We start from the raw sequence: 24,846 nt of genomic DNA, 5'->3' as shown, positions 1-24,846 counted from the left end.
GATGCTCTCCACCTCCAGCCACCAGCAACATCCCACAGCTCCCAAGAGTGCAAGAGCAGCAGGAGCCAATGCTCCGTGGGTGGATGCAGCACAAGGGTGGGACTTGGGAAGACACACACACAGACCAGGGACAAAAGAGCCATCAGATCATTGGAAAACAAAGAGCTTGTAATAATGAAAAAAGGACAGATTTCGTAACCAATCACTTTTTCCTTTGAAAAAACACAATCACAGTAACTCTGCTTTATACAACCACCTAGAAACTATGAAACAGTATCACATTGTGCAGTATTTTTTTTTTAAACCTACTTATCAAGAAGGGAATTCCACACTTCAAAAATTATATCCATTTGGGGAGGAAGGAGGAGACAGCTAATAGCGCAGTCACAGATACATCATGAGTCCAAGCAAGCGGCAATTCTTTGTCCTCACCTTTTCCACTGAGCCAAAACAGAAGAGTGGAGAAGGGGATAGCAAAAGAGAAAGGAGGGGGGGAAGAAAGAAAGCACCAACAGAGGACTAATCACACTCCATAATTACTTTTGACATCTACAGGGCTTCATAAAGATCATTTAGACCAACACAGCAGGGAGGGGAGAGGAAGGCGGGACCCGGGGGCACTTTGGCGTTTCCAGCCTGGGCTCTCCCGAGCGCCACGAGGGGCTACGGGGTGGAGAGGTCACCACGAGTTCTACCAGGATGCCCAATTTCTCCTCTGGAGTGAAGAGTTTGCAATTTGGTTTACAGAGCTTGAGGGCACCTTGCCCACTTTGCCAGGGCTGGGGTGCCAGCATCGGGGTGCTCCTCGTGTTGTGTCCCTTTCCCGGGGTGTTGCTGCCCCCAGGGATGGTGACACACCAGCTAAGCCCACGGTGGCAGCAGGGGACACTCGCCCCAAGGTGCAGAGTTCGGGACAGGGGTCGTGTAAAGGAGGCCAGGTTTGATGAGGTGACAGCCACTGAGCCCAGCTGTGACTGCTGCAGAGGTACCACAGGGATTTCCCACTCTTCCCCCAGGAGCCCCAGCCCCCTGGGAGACAAAACAATCTGATTGCCTTCTGGAATAAAAATGTAAATTAAAAAAAAATGTTTAAGGCAGAAGATCACCTTGCCCCTGCTAGCACAAAGCAGAAGGGCAGAGGAGAGGAGGGAGGACATGGAGCCAGGATGCAGCATGTGAGCAAAGTGGCTTTTGTGTTCCCAGCTTGCCAAGCCATGTCCCAGCCCTGGGACACTGCCCAGCACACAGCCTGACACTGGGGACACAGCCCCAAAGCCTAGAGAGCAGAGCAGAGCATCCCTGCAGGACAAGGCCAAGGCTGTTCAGAACACAGCAAAGGCTTCACACTGTCTCCACTACTTGTTGGAAGTAAAATCCCCAGGGACTGTTATCTCCTGAACCAGGAACGTGCTTTCCCTCCCTTGCAGCTCAGCCTTGCAGCTGAGTGCCAGCACAGAGGCAGAACAAGCAGCACAAGCATTTTTAGGGAAGTAGGAACAGCAGGACCCAACTCTGCTGAGATTTCCACCAGAGATCTCTCCCATTCCGAGATGTTCATGCTGAAGGCTGCTGCCAGTTGACCCCTTTTACTGGAATCAAACAACAAAGACACTTGAGAGAAGGAGGAGGGCCAGGAGCAGGGTTGGGAAAGGCCTTGGATGAACACAGCTGACTTTGGGAATGCACCTCATGAGAGAGGTAGGAGCTTCCTGGATACATACAGGCTGCAGCCAGGAGTGCTGCAAATGCATTTCTTTGAAAATGTGTGGAACAGCATTGGTTCTCATTGGAGAAGCTCCCACTCCTGCTTGCCAAGTCCAAAGATCCCAATCCTGCCCTGCTGTCCTGTCAGGAACACACCCATGGCACATGGCATTGCCCAGCCCAAGCACAGGGACCTGGTGTTTCATCCCAAAGCCACGAGGGGAAGCCCAGCCAGCAGATAAACTCTGGATGCTGCAACACCTCACCCCCTGCAACTCCAAAATCCCCAGAGGAACAGCAGGATGGAAAGGAGGAGGGAATCAGCATGGAGAAGCAAGTTCAAAGAGAATCTCTAAAAGTCACAAATGCCACAGTGTGGCATCTCCTCTCCTTAGACTGCACTATCCTAATGGGTTTCACCAGCCCAAAGCAGCTCCACTCCATCCTCAGAGCTGTAAAAATCACAAGCCTGAAGACCTTCCTCAGCTTCCACCTCCCATCCAGCTGCAGCCCTGGATACACCCCTCACCCTCAGCTCCTTTTGACACTGCTCTCCCTACAGGAGTGTTTTCAAGCACCCACAAGCAAAACCCAGCTCAGTCACCCCGGGAATGTCCCCACTCCCCTTGCTCCTGCTGCTCCCAAGGAGCCACAGGGCTATTTTCTCTCACCATCTGTTCTGGTTCACTAGGTCTCCCTTTATTGGCCAGATGTTCTCATAGATGTGGAGCCACCCTGGCTTTAGTGCTCGCTCTCAGGAGGAATCTGCACGCCTGATTTCTCAGAAATCTCTGGGAGGGAGGGAACAGGCAGAGCCAGGGCTGGGATCTGGGAGCCTTTAAAAGCCACACTTCTGGGAATTCAGGCTGCTTTCCCATGAGACAGCATCCTCACTGCCAAAACGGACAATGTTTTATTTTAGGAGATAATGTTTGCTCCTCATAGCATGCCACCTCCTTTTTTTTTTTTTCCTTGCTTCTCCTGCCAGTTAAGACAGAAAAAGAGAAAGAGCAGAGCAAGGAGCAGAGCAGATGGACACACTGAATTCCTGCTTCCCATAAGGATTTGGGTAAGAATTTAATCACTTCCAACCCGACCCTCCCCACCAGAATGGGAAGCAGAGGGTTGGACAGTGCAGCAGTGGGATGGACAGATGGACAGAGGCCACCCAGCCATGCCCTGCCCAGCCCAGCTGAGGAAGGCAGGGTGCTCCAGGGGACTGCATCACTTCCAAATCACAGAACCATGGAATGGTTTGGCTTGGAAGCAACCTTAAGGACCATATAGTTCCAACCCCTTGCCAAGGGCAGGGATCCCCTCCATTAAACCAAATTGCTCACCATGTCTCTGTATTTTTAATTTCCCTCTGAAAGGAAAATAATTACCAGTAAAGCTCAGATTCTTTGTATAAAAAACCCACTTGCTAAATGTAACACCCAGTGGTGTTACTTGATTTGAATGAATCCAAATAATTTTGGATTGCCTCCCTCGCAGTGCAGCTGCCCTCCCCAGCCTCCCCAGGCAGGGATGGCTCCAGTCCCCACTGCTGGAAATACCTACACATGGTTTGGACATGGCACCAATGCAAATTAGGAACCTGAAACATTTTAAGGGGCTTTATATCCCAGACTCCACTTCCATGTGAATGGGATGCTCCATTCTAAGCATGAACTGACCTAAGGGAGGTAAAGACAGGAATCCAGGGGAGATGGACAGCACAGCCCTAGCTCACCTGGCTCTGCTCCCACCAGCAGCCCCACACAGAGGGAGACGAGAGGAGCAGCCCCACAATGGGGTATTAATCTATTTCCAATTAAATCAGAGAACCAAGTTTCCTTCTTCAGTTCCTCTGAGCAGGAGGCACAGCAGGCAAACTGAGGAAATGCAACATAGCAGCCATGGGAGACACTGTGCTGATTAAGGGAAACAACCACCAACAGCCACTGAGGAGAGACTCCTGCAATTCCACTGCCCAAACTGTCACCAGCCAGGTGAGGCTCCTCCTTCAGGAGTGCCACCCTTCCCTTGCAGACTCACAGAGAACAAGCTGTGCCAAGGGAAGGATGACAGGACTCTGAGGCCTCCATGTCTCCCTCCCAGGCCATAGAATTCACATCTCTCTTCCAACATAATTTGCTCAGCTGTCCATTACCCAAGTCTGCTCATGTATGCCACTTCCTAACTGGGAGAATGAGATGAGTCAAGGGGCAGATCACCAGGACAGTGCCCAACAGAGGCTTTTTGCTACACCAGAAGCCACAGAAGAGCTGTTCTCCATCTCACCTTCCCCATCAGGGCACACCACAGCTCCTTCCATGCTCCCTGTAACACACCACTGCTCCTAGCCCCATGGTGAACCCCTGTCCCATGAGAACTGTCACCTCCTTGCCTTGTCCCACTTTGCTGGGCTGCTGGAGAACTCCTGAAAAGCTCCCTGCTCGGACTGAGATGCCCTCATGACACACCTAAGGCTTGGAAAAGTACTTTTTGATCTGGAGAATGAAGTTCCAAAGCCTTTGTTCACCCAGTGTTTTGTGCTGTTGGTGGGAACCAACTCTCCTTTCCTCAGATCATCTGCACCACTTTTACACATGGAGAAGTTGGCTTTGAACTGGCACGAGAGACATGCCCAGAAGCAGTAGCAGCAACTAAAAAAATATCAGAAACTTTGGTTTAAAATAAAATTAAAAAGGAGTAAAAGAGAGAGAAGGTACACACAGGTGCAAGTTGTCTCACAAGAGGGGTATTTGCAGGGGCATCACCCCACAACCCTGGAGTTGGAGATCTACATTCCCCACTTCATTTTACCATTACAACTTTCATTGCACAGGACTCAAAATCACTCTCATATGGTTGTTAAGTTTCATAAATAATGTGAAAACTATATGCAACAGATACATCATATTTCCAAAAAATTATAAGAAAAGTTACATCAAATTAAAAAGTAGCTTCATGAATGAAGATACTGCTCTAAGTGCACTTTCCCTGCAAGTGCAGCCAGTGCCTCAGCGCTGGATATGAAGGAAAATAACCAAACAAATGAAAAAAAAAAAAAAAAACAAAAAAAAAAAAAATCAGATTTAAAAAGTCCGGTTTCAACCAGTCAAAACCGGGCCCAGCAGAAACCGAGTGTGCTCTCAGCACTGTCCCATCAGGGAGTCCCTATGATGCTTCATTATCCAGATAAGGTTTGTATGTCCTTGTTGAGACTGTAAACAATCCTTCTTTCCTGAACTGTCCTCTTTATTGGCAAAACAAAGTAAAATATTTTATTTTTGTTTGTTTGTTTGTTTGTTTAAAATAGAACATTAAAATTAACCCAGAAGAAAAGAAACAAAACACAGTGAGCTTGTTGGAGTCCATAGGATCTGGTCTGGAAGAGCTCAGAAAACATGTTCAGTGTTTTCTCCTGTTTTCAGCTGGATCTGTACCAGAGCTCGGGTTACTTGGGGAAGAGGGAAACAGAACGAGAAAACAAAGGATGTGGAATAAGAGAACGTGGCCATCTCATGTGTTCACTTCGTTTGCTAGGTCCTCTATCAATACCTTTGTGTCAGAAGCCTTGGACCTGCAAAAAAACAGAACACAAAACACTCACTGGGGAGAAGGAATTCCTGGAATGACATGCTGACAAACCCACAGTGCACTTGGGGGAATGAAAAAAAGGGAAAAAAAAATGCCTTTCTTATGCAGAGGGAAAATAAACAACCTACTGGAACTGTTTCACACCCTCCCACTCTCCCTGGGAATAGCAGAGCCTTGTAAAGACACCCCAGCTGTCCCTCAGCATCCTCCTTCTGTGGCACTGCCCACTCCACACCATGCTCTGCCCATGGCCAGTGTCCCCTGTGTCCCCTGCACAGCCAGGCTGTGACATGGCTGAGCACACAGCAGTGCTGGGTGTGGAGCCCCCGCCCAGAACTCCCCCCAGAACTCCCCCAAACCCTTGCAGGATCCAGAGGAATGTTCCTGCCCCATCTCCTGCTGGGCTGCAGGAAGGAACAGGAGTTCTTTAGGGATATGCCTGGCACATCTCCACTGACTGCATGTCTGAGGGGTAAATGGGCATGGCTGGAGGGAATTCCACCAGGCTGGGGCCCGTGTTCCCTTTGCATAACATTTTCCAGTCTCTAGCAGCCACCCAAAGGCTGCTGGTACTGGTCCCATCCCTAAGAGCCTAGCACAGCCCTGAGGCAGAGCACACCCTCCTCCTCCCACCCCTCCCAGGCAGTGCTGCAGGGATTGCACAACACTCCTGACCCGCTGTGCTCAGCATCCCTGAGGAGCCTGGGCGTGTTCCCTGGCCAAAGGGCAGGGCAGGAGGGACACAGGACACTGCAGGGAAAACACACAGTGGGCAGGCTCAGGGGCTGGGGTGCAGGGTGGGGAAATGTCTGGGGTGCAAGAATGATGGGTGGGAGCTAAAAAATGCTGGGTTTGGATTTGAGAGAGGAAGGAGTCTGAGATCTTATGTCTGAACCTTAACCAAAGAACAACTGGGATCATACAGAATCATAGGATGGTTTGGGTTGGAGGGGACCTTAAAGATCATCTAGTTAACCCTCCTGCCACAGGCAGGGATGCCACTCACTAGACTACACTGCTCAGAGCCAAATCCAGCCTGGCCTTGGACACTTCCAGGGATGGGGCAGCCACAGCTTCCCTGGGCAACCTGTGCCAGGGCCTCATCACCTTCACAGAGAAGAATTTCTTCATAATGTCTAATCCAACCCTGCCCTCTGTCAGTTTAAAACCATTGCCCCTCTTGTCACTATGAGGTACAAAGGGTCCCTCTCCCTCTTCTTCACAAGTCCCCAAAATGTCTGGTTGAGGGGAACCTCTCCTCCAGTTTGCATTTATAACCTCTGGCAGACTATTTCTGCAGGAAGGGAAGCCTTGCAAAAAGGGAACTCCCTTTTCTGATGGTTTCAGAACCCCAATATGCATAAATTAGCGAGGTTAATGGATTCATTCCCTGGCAGAGGGAGGCATGCTCATTTACTAATTGGACCCGTCCTGCCTTGGAAGATTGGGCTGGAATCTTTGCATGATGGATTCCCAGTCCAGTTTTCCCATCTCAGGATGGCCAGCTCAGTTTTCCCAGCCCAGGATGGCCGGCCCAGTTTTCCCAGCCCATGATTGCCAGCCCAGTTTCCCCAGCAGCTGCAGGGCAGGGTTTTGTGAACGTACTGCGAGGCGAGGCGGGGCCTGCGCAGGGACACGCTCAGGCTGCGCTTCCACTGCTTGTTCTTGCGGCGGTTCCGCACGCCGTCCTCCTGGTCCATCATCTGGTCCAGCAGCGTCAGGTCGTCGGCGTTGAGCGGCGCCACCGAGATGTCCCTGACGGCGCGGAACTCGCCGCAGTTGTTCAGGTGCTCGTTCTCCAGACGGAAGAAGTTCCACACAAACCGCCTGCATGGAGAGGAAGAGGGGCTGTCCTGGGCTGGTCACAATACAGGATGTGGCCAGAAATGTGCATTCTGTCCCCATCTGCTGAGCCGGGTGGGGCAGTGACCCTGATCTCCTGGCACATATTATCTGCTCATGGGCCAGCTTTAAACCAGCTGGGCAATCATCTTTATCTTTCCCACAGCCCATCCTCCCTCCAGGAGATATCATCTGCTGCTGGCCCATTCAGTCCCACTGCATGGCTGATAAAATTCCATCATCCCACTGGGAGATGCTCCAGCCAGGGGAGCAGCCAAGCCTTTCCTACCCAGATAAAAACTGAGATTTTGGACACCAAGGGACCTTCTTTCCACTGCATTCCAGAGGAAAGCCAGACCTTTCCACATCATCCCTGCACCTTCAGAGGAAAACTGCACCTTCTGCAGGAGCACTGCTCCAGCTGAACCACATCTGCCACTGCAGGAGGATGCAGCCACCATTGAATGGGACTGTGCCAACACCCTGACTGACTGACGGGTGTCAGCTTGGATTCTGACTCTGTCAGTGTTTTGGGATTGCTCTTTGCAATATTGTACTTCTATTTTAATTTTCCTAGTAAAGAACTGTTATTCCTGATTCCCCTATCTTTGCCTGAGAGCCCCTTAATTTCAAAATTATAATAATAATTTGGAGGGAGGGGGTTTACATTCTCCATTTCAAAGAGAAACTCCTGCCTTTATTGGCAGACACCTGTCCTTCACACCAGGACAGGGGGAATTACCAACTGAGCTCCCCTTGTACAGGCATTTGGCAAAGCATGGGATGTGCACCTGGAGAAACATGCAGTGACTAACAGCTGCACCTGCTGCAACACTTTTCCTCTGGAGAACAATATTCCCTATCCTAATGCTGACAGCCCTAATATGGACAGCATGGAGGTACCAAGCATTACAAGCCAAAGGCCACCTCCAGGATCCAGTGAGGGTCAGCTTCAAGTTCTTCCCAGGCAGCTGTGGGAGTGGGTTTCCAGCTATAATAAAGGTGTTTAAAGGTCCTGGAACCTTGCAGGATCCAAGTCGATGACAAAGAATACAAATTAGCATTTGGAAAAGATGCAGAGGTTTGAAAATCGGAAACTTGAGGATCAAGTGAAGTTTCAGTTGGAAATTTTAAGGAGAAATTTGGTAAAAACTAACCCCTCATGATTATATCATGATTCACAAGGAAATGCAAACTCAGTGTGAAGGACTCAGCTCCACACTGTGGCAGAGCCCCCTACCCTTTCCTTTACTTACCACCCTGATTTGATTAAATATTCCTGTTAATCCTGGTCTCCTTGAAATAAAAACCAGCGTATTCTACCTCTGAGGATCCAGGTGCTTCCCCCACATGTTACAGAACCAAAATGTGAAAAGAAATCCAAGAGAAATGAGCTGCTCAGCCCAGCAGCCTTACCGGAACACCTCAAGTGGGGCAAATACAGTAGAGATGATGTCCCCAGCGTAGGGAAAGATTTGCATGGAGGTGAGGGAGATCTGGATGGTCCACGCAAAACGCAGGATGACATCTTCTACAATGGCACAATAGTAGTATGCCTGAGGGGCAACAAGAACAAAACAGCTCAACAAACACCACCTGCACCAAAAAGACCTCATCAGGTCTTTGGGAAGCTACAGAATCTGCTGCTCAAACTCAAGCAAAATGAACAGAAATGATCACTTGGAAACAAATTGGCTCTATTGCTGGAAAATCCCAGCCTGTAGCATTGAAATGCTCCCCATGCCAACTGCAAAATGCCCTAAACTCAGCAAGTTTGGTTACAATGCTACAAGCCTGTCCTAAGGAAGAGCAGGCTGCATACGCACTTTCTGTGGGTAGACAATTCCTTCTCGGAGAAAGGTATTTTCACCAGCATTTTTGTCAAAGAGACCCCAGTCCATCTTCAGGTCCCAAATGAGAGTATAGCAAGAGCTGATGAAACAGAAGATAATCCACAGGTAGAAGAACACTTGGGTGTCGCTGTGGTTTTTAGCTGGAAAAGAGAAGAACAACATACATCTGTAAAAATGAGAGCACATCCCTTCTTACAACATCTACCAACTGCCTCATTTGAGGAGTGGAAATCACCTGTTCTCTCCAAGTTCTGGGAAAACACATCAGATACTGATCTGAGCCAAACCAAAAGCCTTAGCAGGACCTGCTTTATATTGTTATTTGAATTCCACTTTAATCTCACGCAATTTTTAGCACTTGGGATTGACATTTCCATTAATATTTGGAACAGGCTCCAGGGAAGTGGTCACAGTCCCAAGCCTGGCAGAGTTCAGGAAGTGTTTGGGGAACACCCTGAGGCACATGGTGGGATTCTTGGGGATGGTCTTGTGCAGGGCCAGGAGCTGGACTCGAGGATCCTTGTGGGTTCCAACATATTCCATGATTTTTATTTCCTTGGATTTCTGGCAAGGCTGTCGTTCTGGCTCTGAACAGCAGGTGGAAGCTGAGGGCCACATTTCACAAAGGACATGGGCTTGTAGAGAGGATACAGAACTGAGAGCTCAGCTAGGAGGGTTGGGTAAGAAAATATTTGCATTTGTATGAACATCAACAACTGCAAATTAGTGCACTAAGAGCCTGAAGAGCACGGGCAGTGCAGGAATTACCACCAGCCATTTCAGAGCTTGTGGTGGCAAGGGAAAAGGCAGCAGTACATTAAAACATACAAATCCTAAAGAAGGCTCTGTATGGAGTTTTAAATACCCCTATAGAGCTCCTCTTCTGAAACAGGAGACTCTGGGCCCACTGTCTGCTCACCTGGGGATACGTTTTTCCAACTGAATTGTTTCCCACTTCCCCCTGAAAGGTTACACTGCTCTCAATTTAGCTACAATCCCCTACATCAGCTGGCTGGGGAAAAACGAACAGAGCTGGTATTTCTGTTTGCTTTTGAAAAGCTGGCTCAAAAAAATTCATGCAAATAAAACACATGATGATGCTCTGGAAGGCTGAGACATTTTGCACTTGGCTGCTAGCAGGAATCTCTCCTTTCTGTGCAGCCTCAGCAATTGCTCATTCACTGATTTTCTCCAACAAAGCAAATAACATTTCCAGTACAAAAAAAGATGTTTTCAGCCCAAGCCCAACACCATACTACATGACAGCACCTTTTCCTATAAATGTGGCTTTAAAACAACAGAATCCCTGTAGCTGATCAGGCAGGGAGCAACAGGGCAATTTGCCCTCTCCTTCCCTCTGTATTTCTAGCAATTACCAACTAAATGTAACGCGGCAATCCGATAAAATTAATGGAGGTGAAAATGAGAGTACATTCCTCCCATTATGCCTTTCAGGCTTCCTGGACATGATGTGCAGGATATAGGTCAAACCCACACGCTCCTTCCCTCTCAAAACACCCCCCCAAGGCAAACCTCTGAATGCCACTTATGCAGCAAAGCCTGTTCTGCACCGCTGCTGCAGGAAGAGGGCAGGGGATCGCTGCAGCTCCCAGCTCTGAGCAGCTGCCTCGCCCTGGGGCCAGGCTGGAAGCCTCTGAGCACACCCCACATGCTCAGCATGGCCAGGACACGGCTCCAGCTCTGCATTCCTGGTCCCTGCAGAGCCGTGACGTCACCCGGAGCAGCGCTCACGGATGCCCAGGTACCTCAAACGCTGCTGCTGCCTGGAAACAGCCTCTCCCAGGCTATTTTTAACGTGCAGCTGCCCACAGAAAGGGACACAGGTGAGGATTTTGGAGCTTAGCAATGAGGGCTGCACTGCCAGGTTTCATTCTCCCCACCTCAGCCCCTCCAAAGCCTCCACAACATTATTTCAGGAAGAAAAGGCAGATGCTGACACTCGGTGACTCATGAGACACTAAGCCTGTTCTTTCCAGCATTATTTTTAGCTCATTAGATCTCCATGTTTAGTTCCCACTGTCAGACCCTAAAGGGTAATTCAGAGGCAGTCCATGGGTTGTATGTGCTTTCAAAGCAGCTAAAATGCTCCAAAACATCCTGTGAAGCTGCAGTGCTTCCTCTCACCTTAGGCTTGGAAGTTACATCATGCTGCTTTGGGTTGGGTTCTTTTTTTGTTGTTTTTTTCCCTTAAGGACAGAATTCAAATAAACTGAGTATTATTCCACGTTTGTGGAGCAGCCATGGAGAAGGCAGTGCAGCCAGCACCATCCATCACATTCCTGGTCTGAGCCATGTCCTGCAGGAGCAGGCAGAAGAGCAGGGAAGCATTGCTTTGGGCAAAGGGCAGCTCCTTTGGAACTCTGTGGTCATGGAGGGGCCAGTCTGTCCCCTGATTATCACCTCCAAGCACACAGGGGGTGAACAAAACTCTATCCTAAGTTGGCAATTACAGAGACAGAGGATTTCAAAGGTTATTGCTGCTTAAACCTAAATCCGAGAATGGCTCAGGTTGGAAGGGACAGTGTGTCACTTGGTCCAACCTCTCTGCTCAAGCAGGGTCATCCCAGAGCACCTGGCACAGGTCCTTGTGAGCCATTACAGAAAGGAGAACTGGGAAGGAAAAGGCCCAAGTCAGAAATTTAATCTCGCCAATCTCAAAAGGATGTGTCTGCTTTCAGTTAAGTTATCCTGGGCTCAGTTCTCCTCTCCCTGCCTCTGTCTTTGCAGCAGCTTTTTTCAGTGGCACCTGGGGTCACACTGCTGGCCCCTCGCTCCTGTTCCCTTTCTCACCAACCAGCTCTGCAATGCATTCAGCTCTTAAAAAAATTCATTAAAAACCCAAATCACTCCCTGGTAAAATGCCCTAATCAGAACTAGCCTATTGTCTTCAGTCTTGGCCTCCAAGTCCTTCCTTTAATCACTTATCCTCCTTTTCCTCCTGCCTGCAGTTCTGTTTGATACCTTCCTTCCTTCTGTCCTCATTGGTATTCAGCTGGTGTGCAGAAATATGTTACTGCTCCAGGCAAGCAATTATAGCTGGGTCTCTCCTGGCTGGTCCTAGCAGCCCTCTTCACTGCTGCTCAGGGGGAGAGAAAATCAAGGCATTCATATTCTGCCCAGAGGCTCCATCAACTCCTGGCCTGCCGGTTTTCCAGGAGCAATACAGAGCTCTGCATATTTATGATGATGTCAGGGTCTATTTAAGCAGGAACTGTTTCATCCTATGTGTTTTTTCTTTGTTTAATGAGGTGCTAGGAAACACCAAAGACCATGAGAGAAGGAGAGAGTCTCTGGATGAGAGCAGCACTCTGGCCACCTGGCAGATCTCAACCTCTCCAGGAAGGAAAAGAAGAGGAAGTTTTCAACACCTCACAGCACCAGTGACATCCTTCCCCCCAGGAGTGGCACAAAGGACCTTCCTACTCCATGCTCCAAAGGGCACCAGCACAAACAACTTCCTGAGCTGCTGCTATTCAAAGCAGCACGTGCAGGACAAAACAGCACCAGCAAAAAACCTCTGAAGCTGCAGGTGCAGCTTTAATCTAAGCCTGAGGATGGGCTGATTTCAGTGCTCTCCTTGCCATGTCTGCAGCATGGAGGTGTGCAGTTATGCCAGAGGCTATCTGAGACCACAATGCCTGGCTGCCTCCACTTGCCACAAAGCCTTCACCACAGAATTTCCATTAGCATCCTCAGTTTACCCTATAACATGCAATTCCAGCAGATCCTCTGCACAAATACACCTCAAATTGCTCCAGGAGGTCAACTAGATAAATAATGGATGGCTTCCACCTTTGAACTGAAGCTGTGAATAGCCACAGTCCCAGAAAACAGCCAAAGGCACTTGCAGCAGCAGAATTTACTGCCTGCAAAAACTGCTGATAGGCAATATCCTGGATCCCCAAACCAGCCCCAGGGGCCACAGATCTGACTGGCATTCTGAGGGAACACTGCCCTGCAGAAATTACAGCCCCTTCCAAGCACAGGCAAGAGAAAAGGCTGTTTTCCATCAAAGAGAGACAGCAAGTGCTCTCCCGAACGCTGTTAATATTGACTTTACCTCCAAAGAATACTATCTGTTTACCCTGCTGAATTATTCCAGGCAATGTAAACACTATATAGTATTCAACACAGCAAAAATCAATGCCATGTATTATTGAAGGGCTGGATAAGAGCACAATGGCCCTCGATAAGCATTCCTGGTGTGTCACCCATCGTGGGCTGTGCTGATGGGGAGAGCTCTGATAAAAGCTGGAGGAAGCAGGAGGTTATCAGGGAACACAGCCAGGTAAGCCCTGCTACACAGAACACTGACTACCCTGCCAACCAGCTCTCGGTCCAGGCTTGCCAAATGCAGCCTCAGTCAGATTTAAGCAGAGCAAAGCACAAATGTATTTAGTGTGCAAGCCTAGGGATGGTGTGTGCCCATTAACTCCATCCCAGCACACCACAGAGCAGGGTGACAGCCAGAAGTGACTTATCTACATAAGAACTGCCATCAGAGTGACATCCCCAAGCATTTGTCTAACACCTCAGTGCTGGAAGCACAGCATTACCTTTCCCCTCAGTAATTAGATATCTTAATGAGTGGGTAGCACTGCTTTTCTGCCCAGCCAGCACGTCCTGCTGTTTAGCACTGATCAATGGCAGAGCCAGGACATGACAGGGGACTTAATGCAGTTAAAAGGCAAAAATAACCCACAGGAGCAGGCAGGACTCACCATCGTGTGCTGATGGGCTCTGCTGAACACTGACTCTTCTGTAAGAGCCTTCCCTTGGATTGTGCAAACCTCTGCAATCGCCTCTGGGCACAATTTAAGCAAAGCAGCAGCAAAGAACTGTCAAGAGGCAATATCTCATATCTTCTTCTAGCCAAAAGTCTACATTTGTACAGTAGGGAAATCCCCAAATTGTGTTTGGATTAAAAACCCTCTGCAGGTTTGCACTGGTTTGTGTCTAATTTCAAGACACGGCAGCAAACTCCTGTTTTGTACCTCACAAACTGACAAGTGTGATTTAACTGCAAACAGGAGGAAACATTTCAGTTGTGGCTGAGATTTGAGCTGGTTCTTTTCTGGTGCTTTCTGTAGCTTTTGAGAAGTGTTCTTAGGAAAAGTTTAATTGCTACCTTGAGAAGAATGCGGTTTCCAATCAAAGCATTTGCCAGAAGTCTCACTAATAAGAATAGCAGGATTCACAATCAGAAATGGTTATCAGGGCCTTTGATGGACAGTTTGGGGATGGGGGCACAATGTTAACTGCTACCTCTATAGTGCTTTGACATCCAAAAGCAGATCCTTTCAAAATTTACTTCTTTCAAAAGCAAAAGAGAAAAATTGATTGCATCTCCTGGATTTCTGCACCATCACAGACTCCAGACCTGTGTGTATCTGACAGGAATATTGCTTGTAATGCAGCCACTTGCTTTTCTTAAAATGTTCCATTAAAAAAAGGTCGGGCTTCCCCCCTTAAGTGCCTGTGAAATCAAGTATCAGTAGGTCACCCTTTTTACTTACACCTCCTTCATTAGCATTCCCATTTCCCCAGCCACCTTTAACACAGGCATAATAAGTGACACAACAGTACTCTTGGTCCCCTTCCCAAATCCCAGCAATTAATCCCCATCTCCTCTCAGCTGAGAAAGCAAACCAGGGATCAGGGAGCCGTGGGGTGCTGAGGTCACCATCCATGTCCCACTCCACATCTGCAGACCCACAAAGCACAGCAAGATTCCCCAGTGGGATTCCATGCCTCATTTGTGAGTTGCTGAAATCTCTCTGAATTCCCATTCCCAGGCTCCTCATCGAGCAGGGGCTGCTGTCTCTGCTCTCCTTCCCTGCACCTCTGCCCTGCCAGGCTGCTCCATCCCTGGGATGCTCCTCACTCCTCCCAGCTCCTCCATCCCCAGGATGGGTGTCAGCAAGCTGAGCTGACAGGAACCCAGGAGAAACCAGGGTGCCACAGAGCCCCACCTCAAAGCTGTGAGGAGGTCAGAGGGCAGCAGGAGCAATGTTTGCCCATGGCAATGCCTCCCCAGTTCCTCACTAATGACACCACTGCTGCTCTGAAGGAGAGGATCAGAAAGACTGCCTAATGAACACAACTCATTACTGGAGGCCTCCTGGGCACGGGATGACAGGGTTTCAGACAAAAACTCATCCTAGCTCACAGCAATGTGACAGACAGTGCATGTTTTGGCTCTGAATAATCGTCCTGCTGGAGTTGCCAGTGTGCTGTGCTAAGGGAAGGCATGTGAAAACGGCAAGTATTAAGAAAGAAGCCAGTTAATCCCATTACAAAGTTTGTTTTACTTCAAGAGGTCAGTCCAAGCACTCTGTAAGGCTCTTGTGACACCTAAATCAAATGCTCTTTCAGTGCTAAGGAAGAGGGGGAGAGATGGGAGGTCTTGTACCAACACGGAAGTGAGGGAACAGGATCTCACAAATGCTACTTGCTTCATTCTTTTGTGATTTGTTTTTTTTAAGTTTTGTGCTTACAAAAATTTCACATGTTTACTTAATTTGCCCTGCCCCACCTCCTAAGAATGAAATTACTTATCTCAGTTGGGTGACTATACACTGTTGCACTGATGTCCTTTTAGTCCCAGTTCTCACATCACCTCATTGTCTCCTGCTGTCAGCATGCAGGATCACAGTGCTTTAATGTCCCACCTACCAGAAGCCTCACTCCACGGGGGCTGCAACCTGCAGCTTCTGACACAGGAATGACAAGGGCTAAGTGACACAACCCACCACCTGCAGAGCTCAGGTGCAGCCAGGTACCCCCTGCAGCCCCCAGGGGCACAGCAGGATGTCACCCCAGCTGTGCCCCAGCCTGCTGTCACCACCATCCCTGCCCTGGAAGGCAGAGCCTGCATGGGAGCAAACCATGGGAGAACCTGTGATCTGTTCCAACCTGATGCAGTGTCACTGCTTTGGCCACCCTGATTAATGAGCAGTGGGCAGCAGGTACAAGACCTGGGAATCTTCACTGCATTTTCCAAAAGCAGCACATTCCCCATTCATCTTTCTCTGGTCACACCTGGCTGAACCCCTCTATTAATAAGGGATGGTCCAACATCTTCCTGCAAAAGCCATTAATCACAGGATGGCTCTTGCCTTGACACTCCACATCTCTATTCCTTGGCCCTTTTCTCTTAGGGCTGCCTTCAAAAATCATAAATTAGACATTACTGCAGAGAAGCCTGTTTCTGAAGTGATGGGGAGAGCACAGACAGAAGCACTGCTCTTCAGAGACAGCCCTATTTAGTTAACTTCCGTATTTTTAATTACTGCCAATTTCCTGGGCTGTTTAATGAGAAAGTGCATGGCAGTTCCATTATCTTAGACCAACCTAGGGCTCTCCAGGGCACCCCAAGCCAATGACGACTGGTGTTCAGCAGGCTCATTTGGAATACCTGGAAAACCATTGGAGCAGGATGGAAAAGGAGATGCTTACTCCAGTTTCCAGGCCACATGGATTAACTCTGGAATAATTCAGAGGTTAATAAATAGCAGGATACTACTCAGACCACAAGGATTTCATTGAATAAGGTGAGTTAATCAAACTGACAATGTCCATAAACCATCCTGCCTTTCAGTTAAAGGATAAAATCCCACACAGCCAATAGCAAGGTAAACACAAATAGTCACACTGAAACAGCAAATCCCACAAAACAAGAAAATTATGGACAAGAGGCACTCAAGAAGCTCAGTTCTTCAAGCACAGAAGTCAAATCTGTATTTTGGCATTTCCAATGACACCATGTGAGTAAGCTGCATCAAGGTGAGAGAAAACTGTCAGCAGCAAAACCACAATGTGTCATTTTAAAAGGAACAAAGTTGGAGCAAAAATCATGACTAAAGCTTTGTAAGTGACCAGCACTCCTTGAGTAGTACAACACAAGAGTTTCATAGAAGAGCTGAACATCTAAGTATAACAACTCTATTCTACACAGCCTGAGTCAGGTCTGAGTGAGGAGTGAAACCAAAGCTGGCTATTCCAGAGATGCCAGAGTGCCTTCTTTAATGCAAGCACAATTTAGACAAGAAGGGATTTCCCTCTGTGTAAGGAAGATGTGGACCTGCTGGAGTGAGTGCAGAGGAGGCCATGAAGATGCTCAGGGGGATGAAACACCTCTGCTGTGGGTGTTCAGCCTGGAGAGGTGACCAGATGACTCTGGTGAAACCTTAGAGCCCCTTCCAGTGCCTAAAGGGACTCAAAGAGAGCTGGAGAAGAACTTTTGACAAGGGTCTAGAGTGACAGGACAAAGGGAAACAGCTACACACTGACAGAGGGCAGGGTTAGATTAGGTGTTATAATGAAATTCTTCCCTGTGGGAGCAGTGAGACCCTGGAACAGGTTGTCCAGAGAAGCTGTGGAACACGGCCCTGGAAGTGTTCAAGGCCAGGTTGGACAGGGCTTGGAGCAATCTGGGATAGTGTAAAGTATCCCTGCCCATGGCAGGGCGTTGGAACTCCGTGATCTTTAAAGCTCCCTTCCAAGCCAAAGCACCCTATGATTCTACAAATGCTGTGATAAGCTGGACTGAAGTGGGAGCTGTTTTTACTAGTGCTCTCATCAAGCAAAGCACATCTGCTTTTGGCAGAGTGAAAACACAGCAGAAAGCAGCTGCGTGTCAGAACAACGCCGTGCTCAGGGTGAGTATTCCACTGCAGGCTGGGGCTTAATCATCTGCTCCCCCAGCAGCATGCAGGTTTCTGTAGGGATTAAATAAGGCAATGCAATACTCTGTTGGCTGGCTCTGGGGAAAGCTACTCAGCACTGGCAGGGAACTTAATGCCAGCACTGAGCTCCTTAGTGCAAAGCAGGGGTGGGAAGGAAGGGACAGGGCGGGCAGGGACCCGGCTGCCAGGTAGCTTCGAGTTACAGCCATGCCTCATTTGCCTGAGCAAACACACCCTGCAGCACTATATTTACAGAACACGGCCTTTGCTTCCCATTCCTTTGGGAGAGATAAAAATACTGAGAATTCCTCCTCTGGGAACTCAGCAACAGTTGTCCTCGTGTTGTTGCTGTCATCTCTGAAACGTGGCTGCGTTTGTGAGCCGTGCTGGAGTCTGCACTCATCTACGCCACCACTGCTTGTTCCAGTATTATGTTCTGGGACAACTCCTCTCCCATTTGCTTCACTAACCCCAGTGATACCTGAATATCAAGATGATAGCTTGGAGTTACCCCTGTAAAGCTGGTCTGGTCCCAGACCAACAGCATCGCAAGTTTTCGAGCAAAAATCTAACAGAATTCACTTTGCTGTCTTAGCGGTCTGACATCCAAACTGCAATTAGCAGAGAAAATTGCACCCTCCATCTAAATCCAAGGGAAGGAAAGTAAAGAAATTACTTCTCTGAGGGAAGAAAGAATTGGAATTACGCACTGCCTGAGCAATATGAATTATTAAACAGGGATACTTCGGGGAAAAAAAGATACTTGCCAAGAGCCCACCGTACATGGTGCTACTGAGGGGGGATCCTTCACTACAGGAGGTTTGGAGTAGGGAATACCATGCAAAACTAGAACAGAAACATCATTTAAACATAATAAGGTGGTATTTGTACACTTGTTTAGTTTGAGTTGTTTTCCAGCAGCATTCACAGGAAAACACAGAGTGCTGTCAGTGCACTGTGTATGAATTAGCTCCCAACCACACAGTCCATCTTCACACCACTGGCAGGCACCAGCTAAAACAAACAGAGCAGCTACACATTATCCAGTGCTCAAATGAAGAGAGCAAGATGAGACTTCTCAGAGGGCTGTGATGTCCCCAGGCTCCCAAGCGGAGAACAGCCACTGGTGTCCATCACCCAACCTCCCAAGGAAAGGCCAGGGATTGCCCTCTCCTCCTGGAAGCCAAAAGCTGTCACTCCAGAGGGCAAGTCATAGGCTTGCAAGCACAGGAACAGAAGACAGTTTAAATAAAACTCTTGATACCACAGCAATTAACAGGTTTGTTACTGAAATTTAGAGCAGGTCTGAGGAAAAAGGATCTTCACCAATCTGACACCTGTTTTCGGCAGCGCTTTCTTCAGAACACACAGCTGTCCCCAGCAGATGTTTAGAAGGTAAGAGAGGGGTGTTTGCTATCCTTGGGCAGACACAGAGAAGGTGTGGGCAAGCAGCACATCTATTTTCAACAGTAGCATCACAACAGCTTGATGATAGACCATCTGATTCCAAGTTCCAAACAAACCAACAATCTATGTAAAGCACTTTGATAAAATTGGCTTCTTCACAGGTACAGCACACTATAAAGTGTGCATAGGGCAGGATGGGAACAGACCTACAGGCCTGAGGGGACATGTCCAGGGCTTTAGGCAGCCCTCTGAAAAGCCCAGCACAGTGACATTTACAATCTGTGCTAATGTGTAATTTCCAAAGGCCATGAAGCTTCCAAATTTTTTTTTTTAATGTCACAATCAACTACATGCCATTAACAAAACTGGACAGACAAAAACTGGGAGTCAGGAACATCTCACAGCAACTGGAACAATGCTCATAAGCACCTCATTACAGCCCACTCCCTGCCAGACTGGGAAAGGAGACACCAGTTATGTGTGGCAGTGACCAGAACCAGGGTAGCAACACCAGCATGGATGAAAAACTTCAAGGGTGGTGGAAAGAGGTCAAACTCTTCAAAAGGACATTTTGACAGAGGCTGGCTTTCCTCCTGGCTCCAATCCTGCCCCAACTGAAGGCTCTGGCAATGTGTCCCCTCTGAGGGAGGCAAAAGCATTAGTCAGCCTCCCCAGAGCAGCTCTGGCTACAAAAGATGTAAGCAGTGCCTCTGGAGCCAGGCAATCTGTCCGTGCCTCATCCCAGCCTCTGGTGACTAAGTGGGCTGCAGGGCTGCAGAATGTCACTGAGCAAACAAATTAAACAGCAAGGAGCTTCAGGGACATGGCAGCAGGGAGGAGATGCACAGGGGATGCTCCCAGAGGATGCTCCCACACCAGCTCCCCGTGTAGCCCTGGACACAGAGCCCAGCTCCCAGCCTCCAGCCAGATTGGGCCACTGCCCCTCCCTCCATTAAAATGCAAGGCCTGACAAACATCATCAGTGTGACTTCGGGCTCAGCTACGTCAAAACAGACATTTCTTGGCCATGGGAAGGTCTCTAACAACTCTGCCACCCCTCCAAAAAACCCAGCATGTTAACTAGGATCATGCCTCCTGCCTCACAACAGGAATATTCCAGTCTAAGTAATTGCTTATGACTGTGGGTGATTGCTAATTCCTGGATATATAGAAGGGAGATATTCTCAAATGAAAGAATACAGCTTTTAGGGCTTCAGAACAATGGAAGGCAGGGCGACTGCCTGAAGTGCAGAAACTAAAAGCTTTTTCCTTCAGAACAAGAGTAAAATCGAGTAATTGTCGTTTCCAGGGAGATGAGGAACTTCAGGGATCAGAGCTCTATCTGCAGTTAAATGGATTGGAAACAACTCCTTACCAGCTGCAGAAAAAACATGGATAGAATCACACTGGAAAATCAGAGAGAGCATTTTTTCCTGGCACTGTGCACATGCCTTCACTTTAAGGAATGATGGACCGATTATTTAGATGATCCAGGTTAAATATTCATTAAAGTTAGGGGAGAAGTATTTGCTGTGCTGCCCCTTTCCTCATCAATCTCCCTGCCATTCATTTTCCTTCACAGTAAAACCTGACAGGCATTCCAGCTTTCAAAAGAGAAACCTAAAATTTCTCTCCCCTGCTCCCAAAGTGGAATCCTAAGCAGACCAAGGATGTGAAAACCACCTAAAATAAGATCTTAAAACAATCTTTACAAGCTGGGCAGGCCCCTGCCTTTCCCCAGAGACATTTCCCAGCTGCCAAAACACAAGAAGCTTCAACATGATGCCACATTCTGAGCGTTTCTCCTGTAAAAAAAGCAAATGCCAGGAGCTGCAAAGGATTCTCCAAAATCCCCAATACCTTTGTGAGTGCTGTAGAGGGCTGCAAATGTCACCACGAAGAAGGTGGTGGAATATTTTCCAGCGTTAACCAGATGAAAGGCCCGTTTGTTATCGCGGTAACGGCGCAGGCACTGGATGAATCGCAACCAAGCAGGGATGCACTGGACAACTGCTCTCACTCCGTAGGAGTAGCTGTTACAAATCTGATTATCTGCAAGAAAAACACGAGTTGAAGCTGTTAAGGCAAAGAGTCAGTGAGTTTAAGAACTGTTATTGTCTTCCTGTCTTCAATATCACTTTATTGTTCTGGTACTAGTACTGGTACTGAGGCACACAAACAGCAAGAAGCCCAAAGTATCCTGAAGCTCAATATTCCATCTTGGAGGTGTTCAGGTGACCACCAGTAACACATCCAGACAGATCACCATCTAACTCCCTCAGGCCTGCCAGTATAACTAAGATGCAAGATTAGAAATCATCTATTTTTAAATGTGCTCAGTGCTGTTGGCGGTACTGTGAATAATCAAATTAAGGATGGAATTACCAAAGGTCTTTAACACTGGATTTTTGTGCATAAATGGGAGAGCACTTAGAAACTCTGCAGGACAGCTCTGAAAGGCTACTGTGCCCAAGATGTCCTTGACTCATTTTCCTTGTGCATTGTAACAGGGAAAAACATATTTCAGTATAAAAAGCAAACCCAAGGCATAGTCCGGCTTCAAAAACTGGGATGAGGAATAACCAGACCACAATGCCATTGTGTCCCTTCCTCCATGTTTGAAAGCCTTCTTTTTATTAAGGCAATGACCAGGAAACCCTCAGCTTTTCCTGGAACTCCCCAAGAACTCCATATTCTTCTGCTGTCTCACTCAACACATCTAAACCAAACACCCTGCAGCCTAACATTCATTTGTTTCTTATTCACACTAGGGGAGACACATTATTAGCTGATATTTACCCCAAAACACTGTGCTATCATTTCACTGCTCATATTGGAAGAGGACAAATTGTTATGCACACAGTTGCTTTATGTATTTGAATTTTATTTTTAATAAGTAAATATTTAGCTGCTCGCAACGCTGTCTTTTAAAAGGAAAGGAAAGATCAGACAGATTGGAAGAACAAAGTGAACACTGATGCTTATTGAAGCATACAGCAAATTCTCTCAGCAAGTGTCAAAACCATCAGACAATACGATTTGCCAGCAGTCACTGCTTAAAATGGAAAGTCAGCAGCCTCATCCATGAGGAGACAGGTACTGCTTTACCACTGGGAAGGCCAAAGTCAAAATTCACATTCCAGCTCTGTGTTCCTGCTGGCTAGAAAAGAAGAGAAGACAGAGCATGGACAACCCTGGCAGAGCAGCATCAACTCAAATGGAGTGAGAGGTGGCACCAAGGAGCTTCTCCATCCTCTCTTGCTTCACAGTACTGTGATGGAGCCCATAAGAACCAGGCTACAGCACAGAAAGCTGTGTTTAACAAGCTCAGGACTCTCATGATGAGCAACAGGAAGAGGCTATAGGCAAATACATGGTTAAACTACTATGAAATAAAGCAACAATGCCAGGAAAGTGGATTTCTCTTTCCAATCAGGAGCGCTGTGTTTAAATTCTTTGATGGATATACACATCAGGCCAAATGACTGGATCAGGAAATGAACACTGATGTGAAATTCCATTTCTCTGGATGGAAATAAGAAAGAGGAGAATCTCTCTAATGCCATGTTTACAAGAAATGGCAATTATTTTAGTTTCCTGTACTATTAATAATCCTCTTTAAAACAGACAATTAGGAAGTAGCCTGGCTCAGTGCTTCTCAGGTCACTTTGACCACATTCCCAGGGCTCATCAGATTACTCTACCTGTATCTGCCAGAAGTCCAGCATTGTCCTCCCACTGAACCTCAAAGCTGTAGAAGCAGATCATGTATTCCAAATCCATAAGTATCACCACCAGGCTGTTGAGCTGATCAGCCAGCCAGAAATCTGCAAAGCCCACCTTGTGGAAGGGAGCAGTGAATACTCGAAACTGTCAGGAAAAACAAAGCAGGAATAATTCATAGGCATCCAAATCCAGTGGCAGCACATTGCAGAACTGAGCAAATATGGAAATAGCAGAAACACTTGAAGATTTATTGCTGACCTTTTGCTCCTGCTGACAAAAAAGGATAGCTGTCTCCTCACTTTCAGTACAAAGAATGTTCCTGCTTCCCTGCTCTTGTATGCATCTATTCCTGTGCCCCCCCTGCATTTTGTTTTTTACAGCAGAGCAGCCCAGTCTCCTACAACCAAGCTCTTTCCCAGAAAGTTCCAGTCTCCATTTAAGAGCTCTACACAGCTCCATTTCTCTCGTTGCCCCTCACTTTGATCAGCACTTTCTTTCAGGCACTTATATCATGTCTACTGACACCTTCCACACTTACCTTCCCCCTCACACTTAATGTCAGTTGGATTTAGACCCTCAGCACAGCCATTAGTCTGGTCATGCCTTGGTTTACTTAACTCATGAGTTGTTCTTTGGTGTCAGAAGTTAGACAGTGAGGTTGTTACTGAGTCTGCCAATGCCTCCAGCAGGGAAAGGGTTAAAGAAGGACAGAGGAAATCCTATTGACTGTCAGTTGGACTCCCCCTCAATCCCAGTCCACTCTCCCTCTAAGCCTGAGCAGCAGTTTGCTCCTTCCAAAGCAGACAGTTTTCTGCTCCATTACCTTTGATGACCCCCTCCCTACCCGGTCAGTTATAGTTACTAATGGCCAATTTCTCACAGAGACAGCACCAGCGCCATCCGGTCATTCCAGGATTTATGAACCTTTAAATTAATGAGAGCACAGGCTAACACTGATCTTTTCTACTGCTCTCCTCATTAACCTGAAAGGTGCACAGCTCCAGAAACCCAGCACTGGACTGACACATCCCTATCAGCCTGTAATGCAGATTTAAAGGCTCTGCTCCTAAAATTTCAAAGCCAAATAGGGATTAAGAGTCAGTGGCATGAAGCAGATATGGATCTTGACCCAGAGTGCTCCATGCTCATGTTGGATGGCACCCATTCCCAAGGGTCAAACAAGGCCAGCCTTCAGGGAAGACTGTCTTCAAAGATGCCCAGCTGCAGAACAGCTTCTGCAGAGGTCAAAGACCACACACCAGCCTTCCCTTGCAAAACCTCTTTCCTCTCTTTTCCCAACACTCCTGATATCATCTTGATCTGTTTCATTGCAGACCATTGTTTTGTCCATGAACAAAGACCAGCTAAGCAAATGAAATGTGAAAATAGCTTTACAGACATATCTCCCTGAAAAAAAAAAAAACCAAACCAGGAAACAAGAAACAGTAATATTCTTGTTATTTAATTTAGGGAGAGGCACTTCACACTGCCAAGTGACAGCATAAAACTTTTAACAGAGTAGAAGTTTTCCACCTACAGGTTACAGCTCAGGAGGAGTCAACAGATAGATCCAGGACATATCTGGCCCTGGCATCTGAGCCAACCTTCCTTCAGAAGCTGAGCTGCCATCTGAACCCTCTCAGTGCCATGTGCCAGGCACTGTGGCTGGAGCAGCAGCCCCAATTCCAGAGGTGCTGGCAGTGGAGGTATCACAGCTGAGAAGTGTCTGCAACATCCTCCACATAAGGATAAAGTCCTAAAACACCAAAAGCTGGAGCTGCACCTCAGTTTCAATAACCAGCTGCAATTCTCTGTCAACTCTTCCACAGCCTGACCACAGACTTCCTGGTGCTGATCCCTGCACTTTTAATTTGTGCTCAGATGCCAGACATCTGAGCTGAGATGAGCACTTCCCAGCTTTTCACCTCTCAGTCCAGGCTCCCTGCTCTTGTGTGGCCATTCAGCTCCTGCAGACAGCGTGGGCACGGGGACATTCCCTGTGCTCAGATCCAATTCCTTCC

General features: G+C 47.8%; 1 protein-coding gene across 1 annotated transcript in view; it reads right to left on the bottom strand.

Moving 5' to 3' along the window:
• Positions 1–147: 147 nt before the first annotated feature.
• The window catches only part of XPR1 (xenotropic and polytropic retrovirus receptor 1), a 65,772-nt gene continuing 41,073 nt past the window's right edge, over positions 148–24,846 (bottom strand). The window contains exons 2-7 of the mRNA XM_056496977.1: positions 22,804–22,969; positions 20,960–21,151; positions 8,958–9,124; positions 8,548–8,687; positions 6,895–7,116; positions 148–5,272 (exon numbers count right to left, since the gene is read on the bottom strand). Coding sequence (XP_056352952.1) covers positions 5,212–5,272; positions 6,895–7,116; positions 8,548–8,687; positions 8,958–9,124; positions 20,960–21,151; positions 22,804–22,969 — 948 coding nt within the window. The 3' untranslated portion in view covers positions 148–5,211. The remainder of the gene's footprint in view (positions 5,273–6,894; positions 7,117–8,547; positions 8,688–8,957; positions 9,125–20,959; positions 21,152–22,803; positions 22,970–24,846) is intronic.

This window comes from Oenanthe melanoleuca, chromosome 8 (genome assembly GCF_029582105.1).
Source record: "Oenanthe melanoleuca isolate GR-GAL-2019-014 chromosome 8, OMel1.0, whole genome shotgun sequence".
Classification (NCBI taxonomy): Eukaryota; Metazoa; Chordata; class Aves; order Passeriformes; family Muscicapidae; genus Oenanthe; species Oenanthe melanoleuca.
This window is presented reverse-complemented; position numbering and strand designations above follow the sequence as displayed.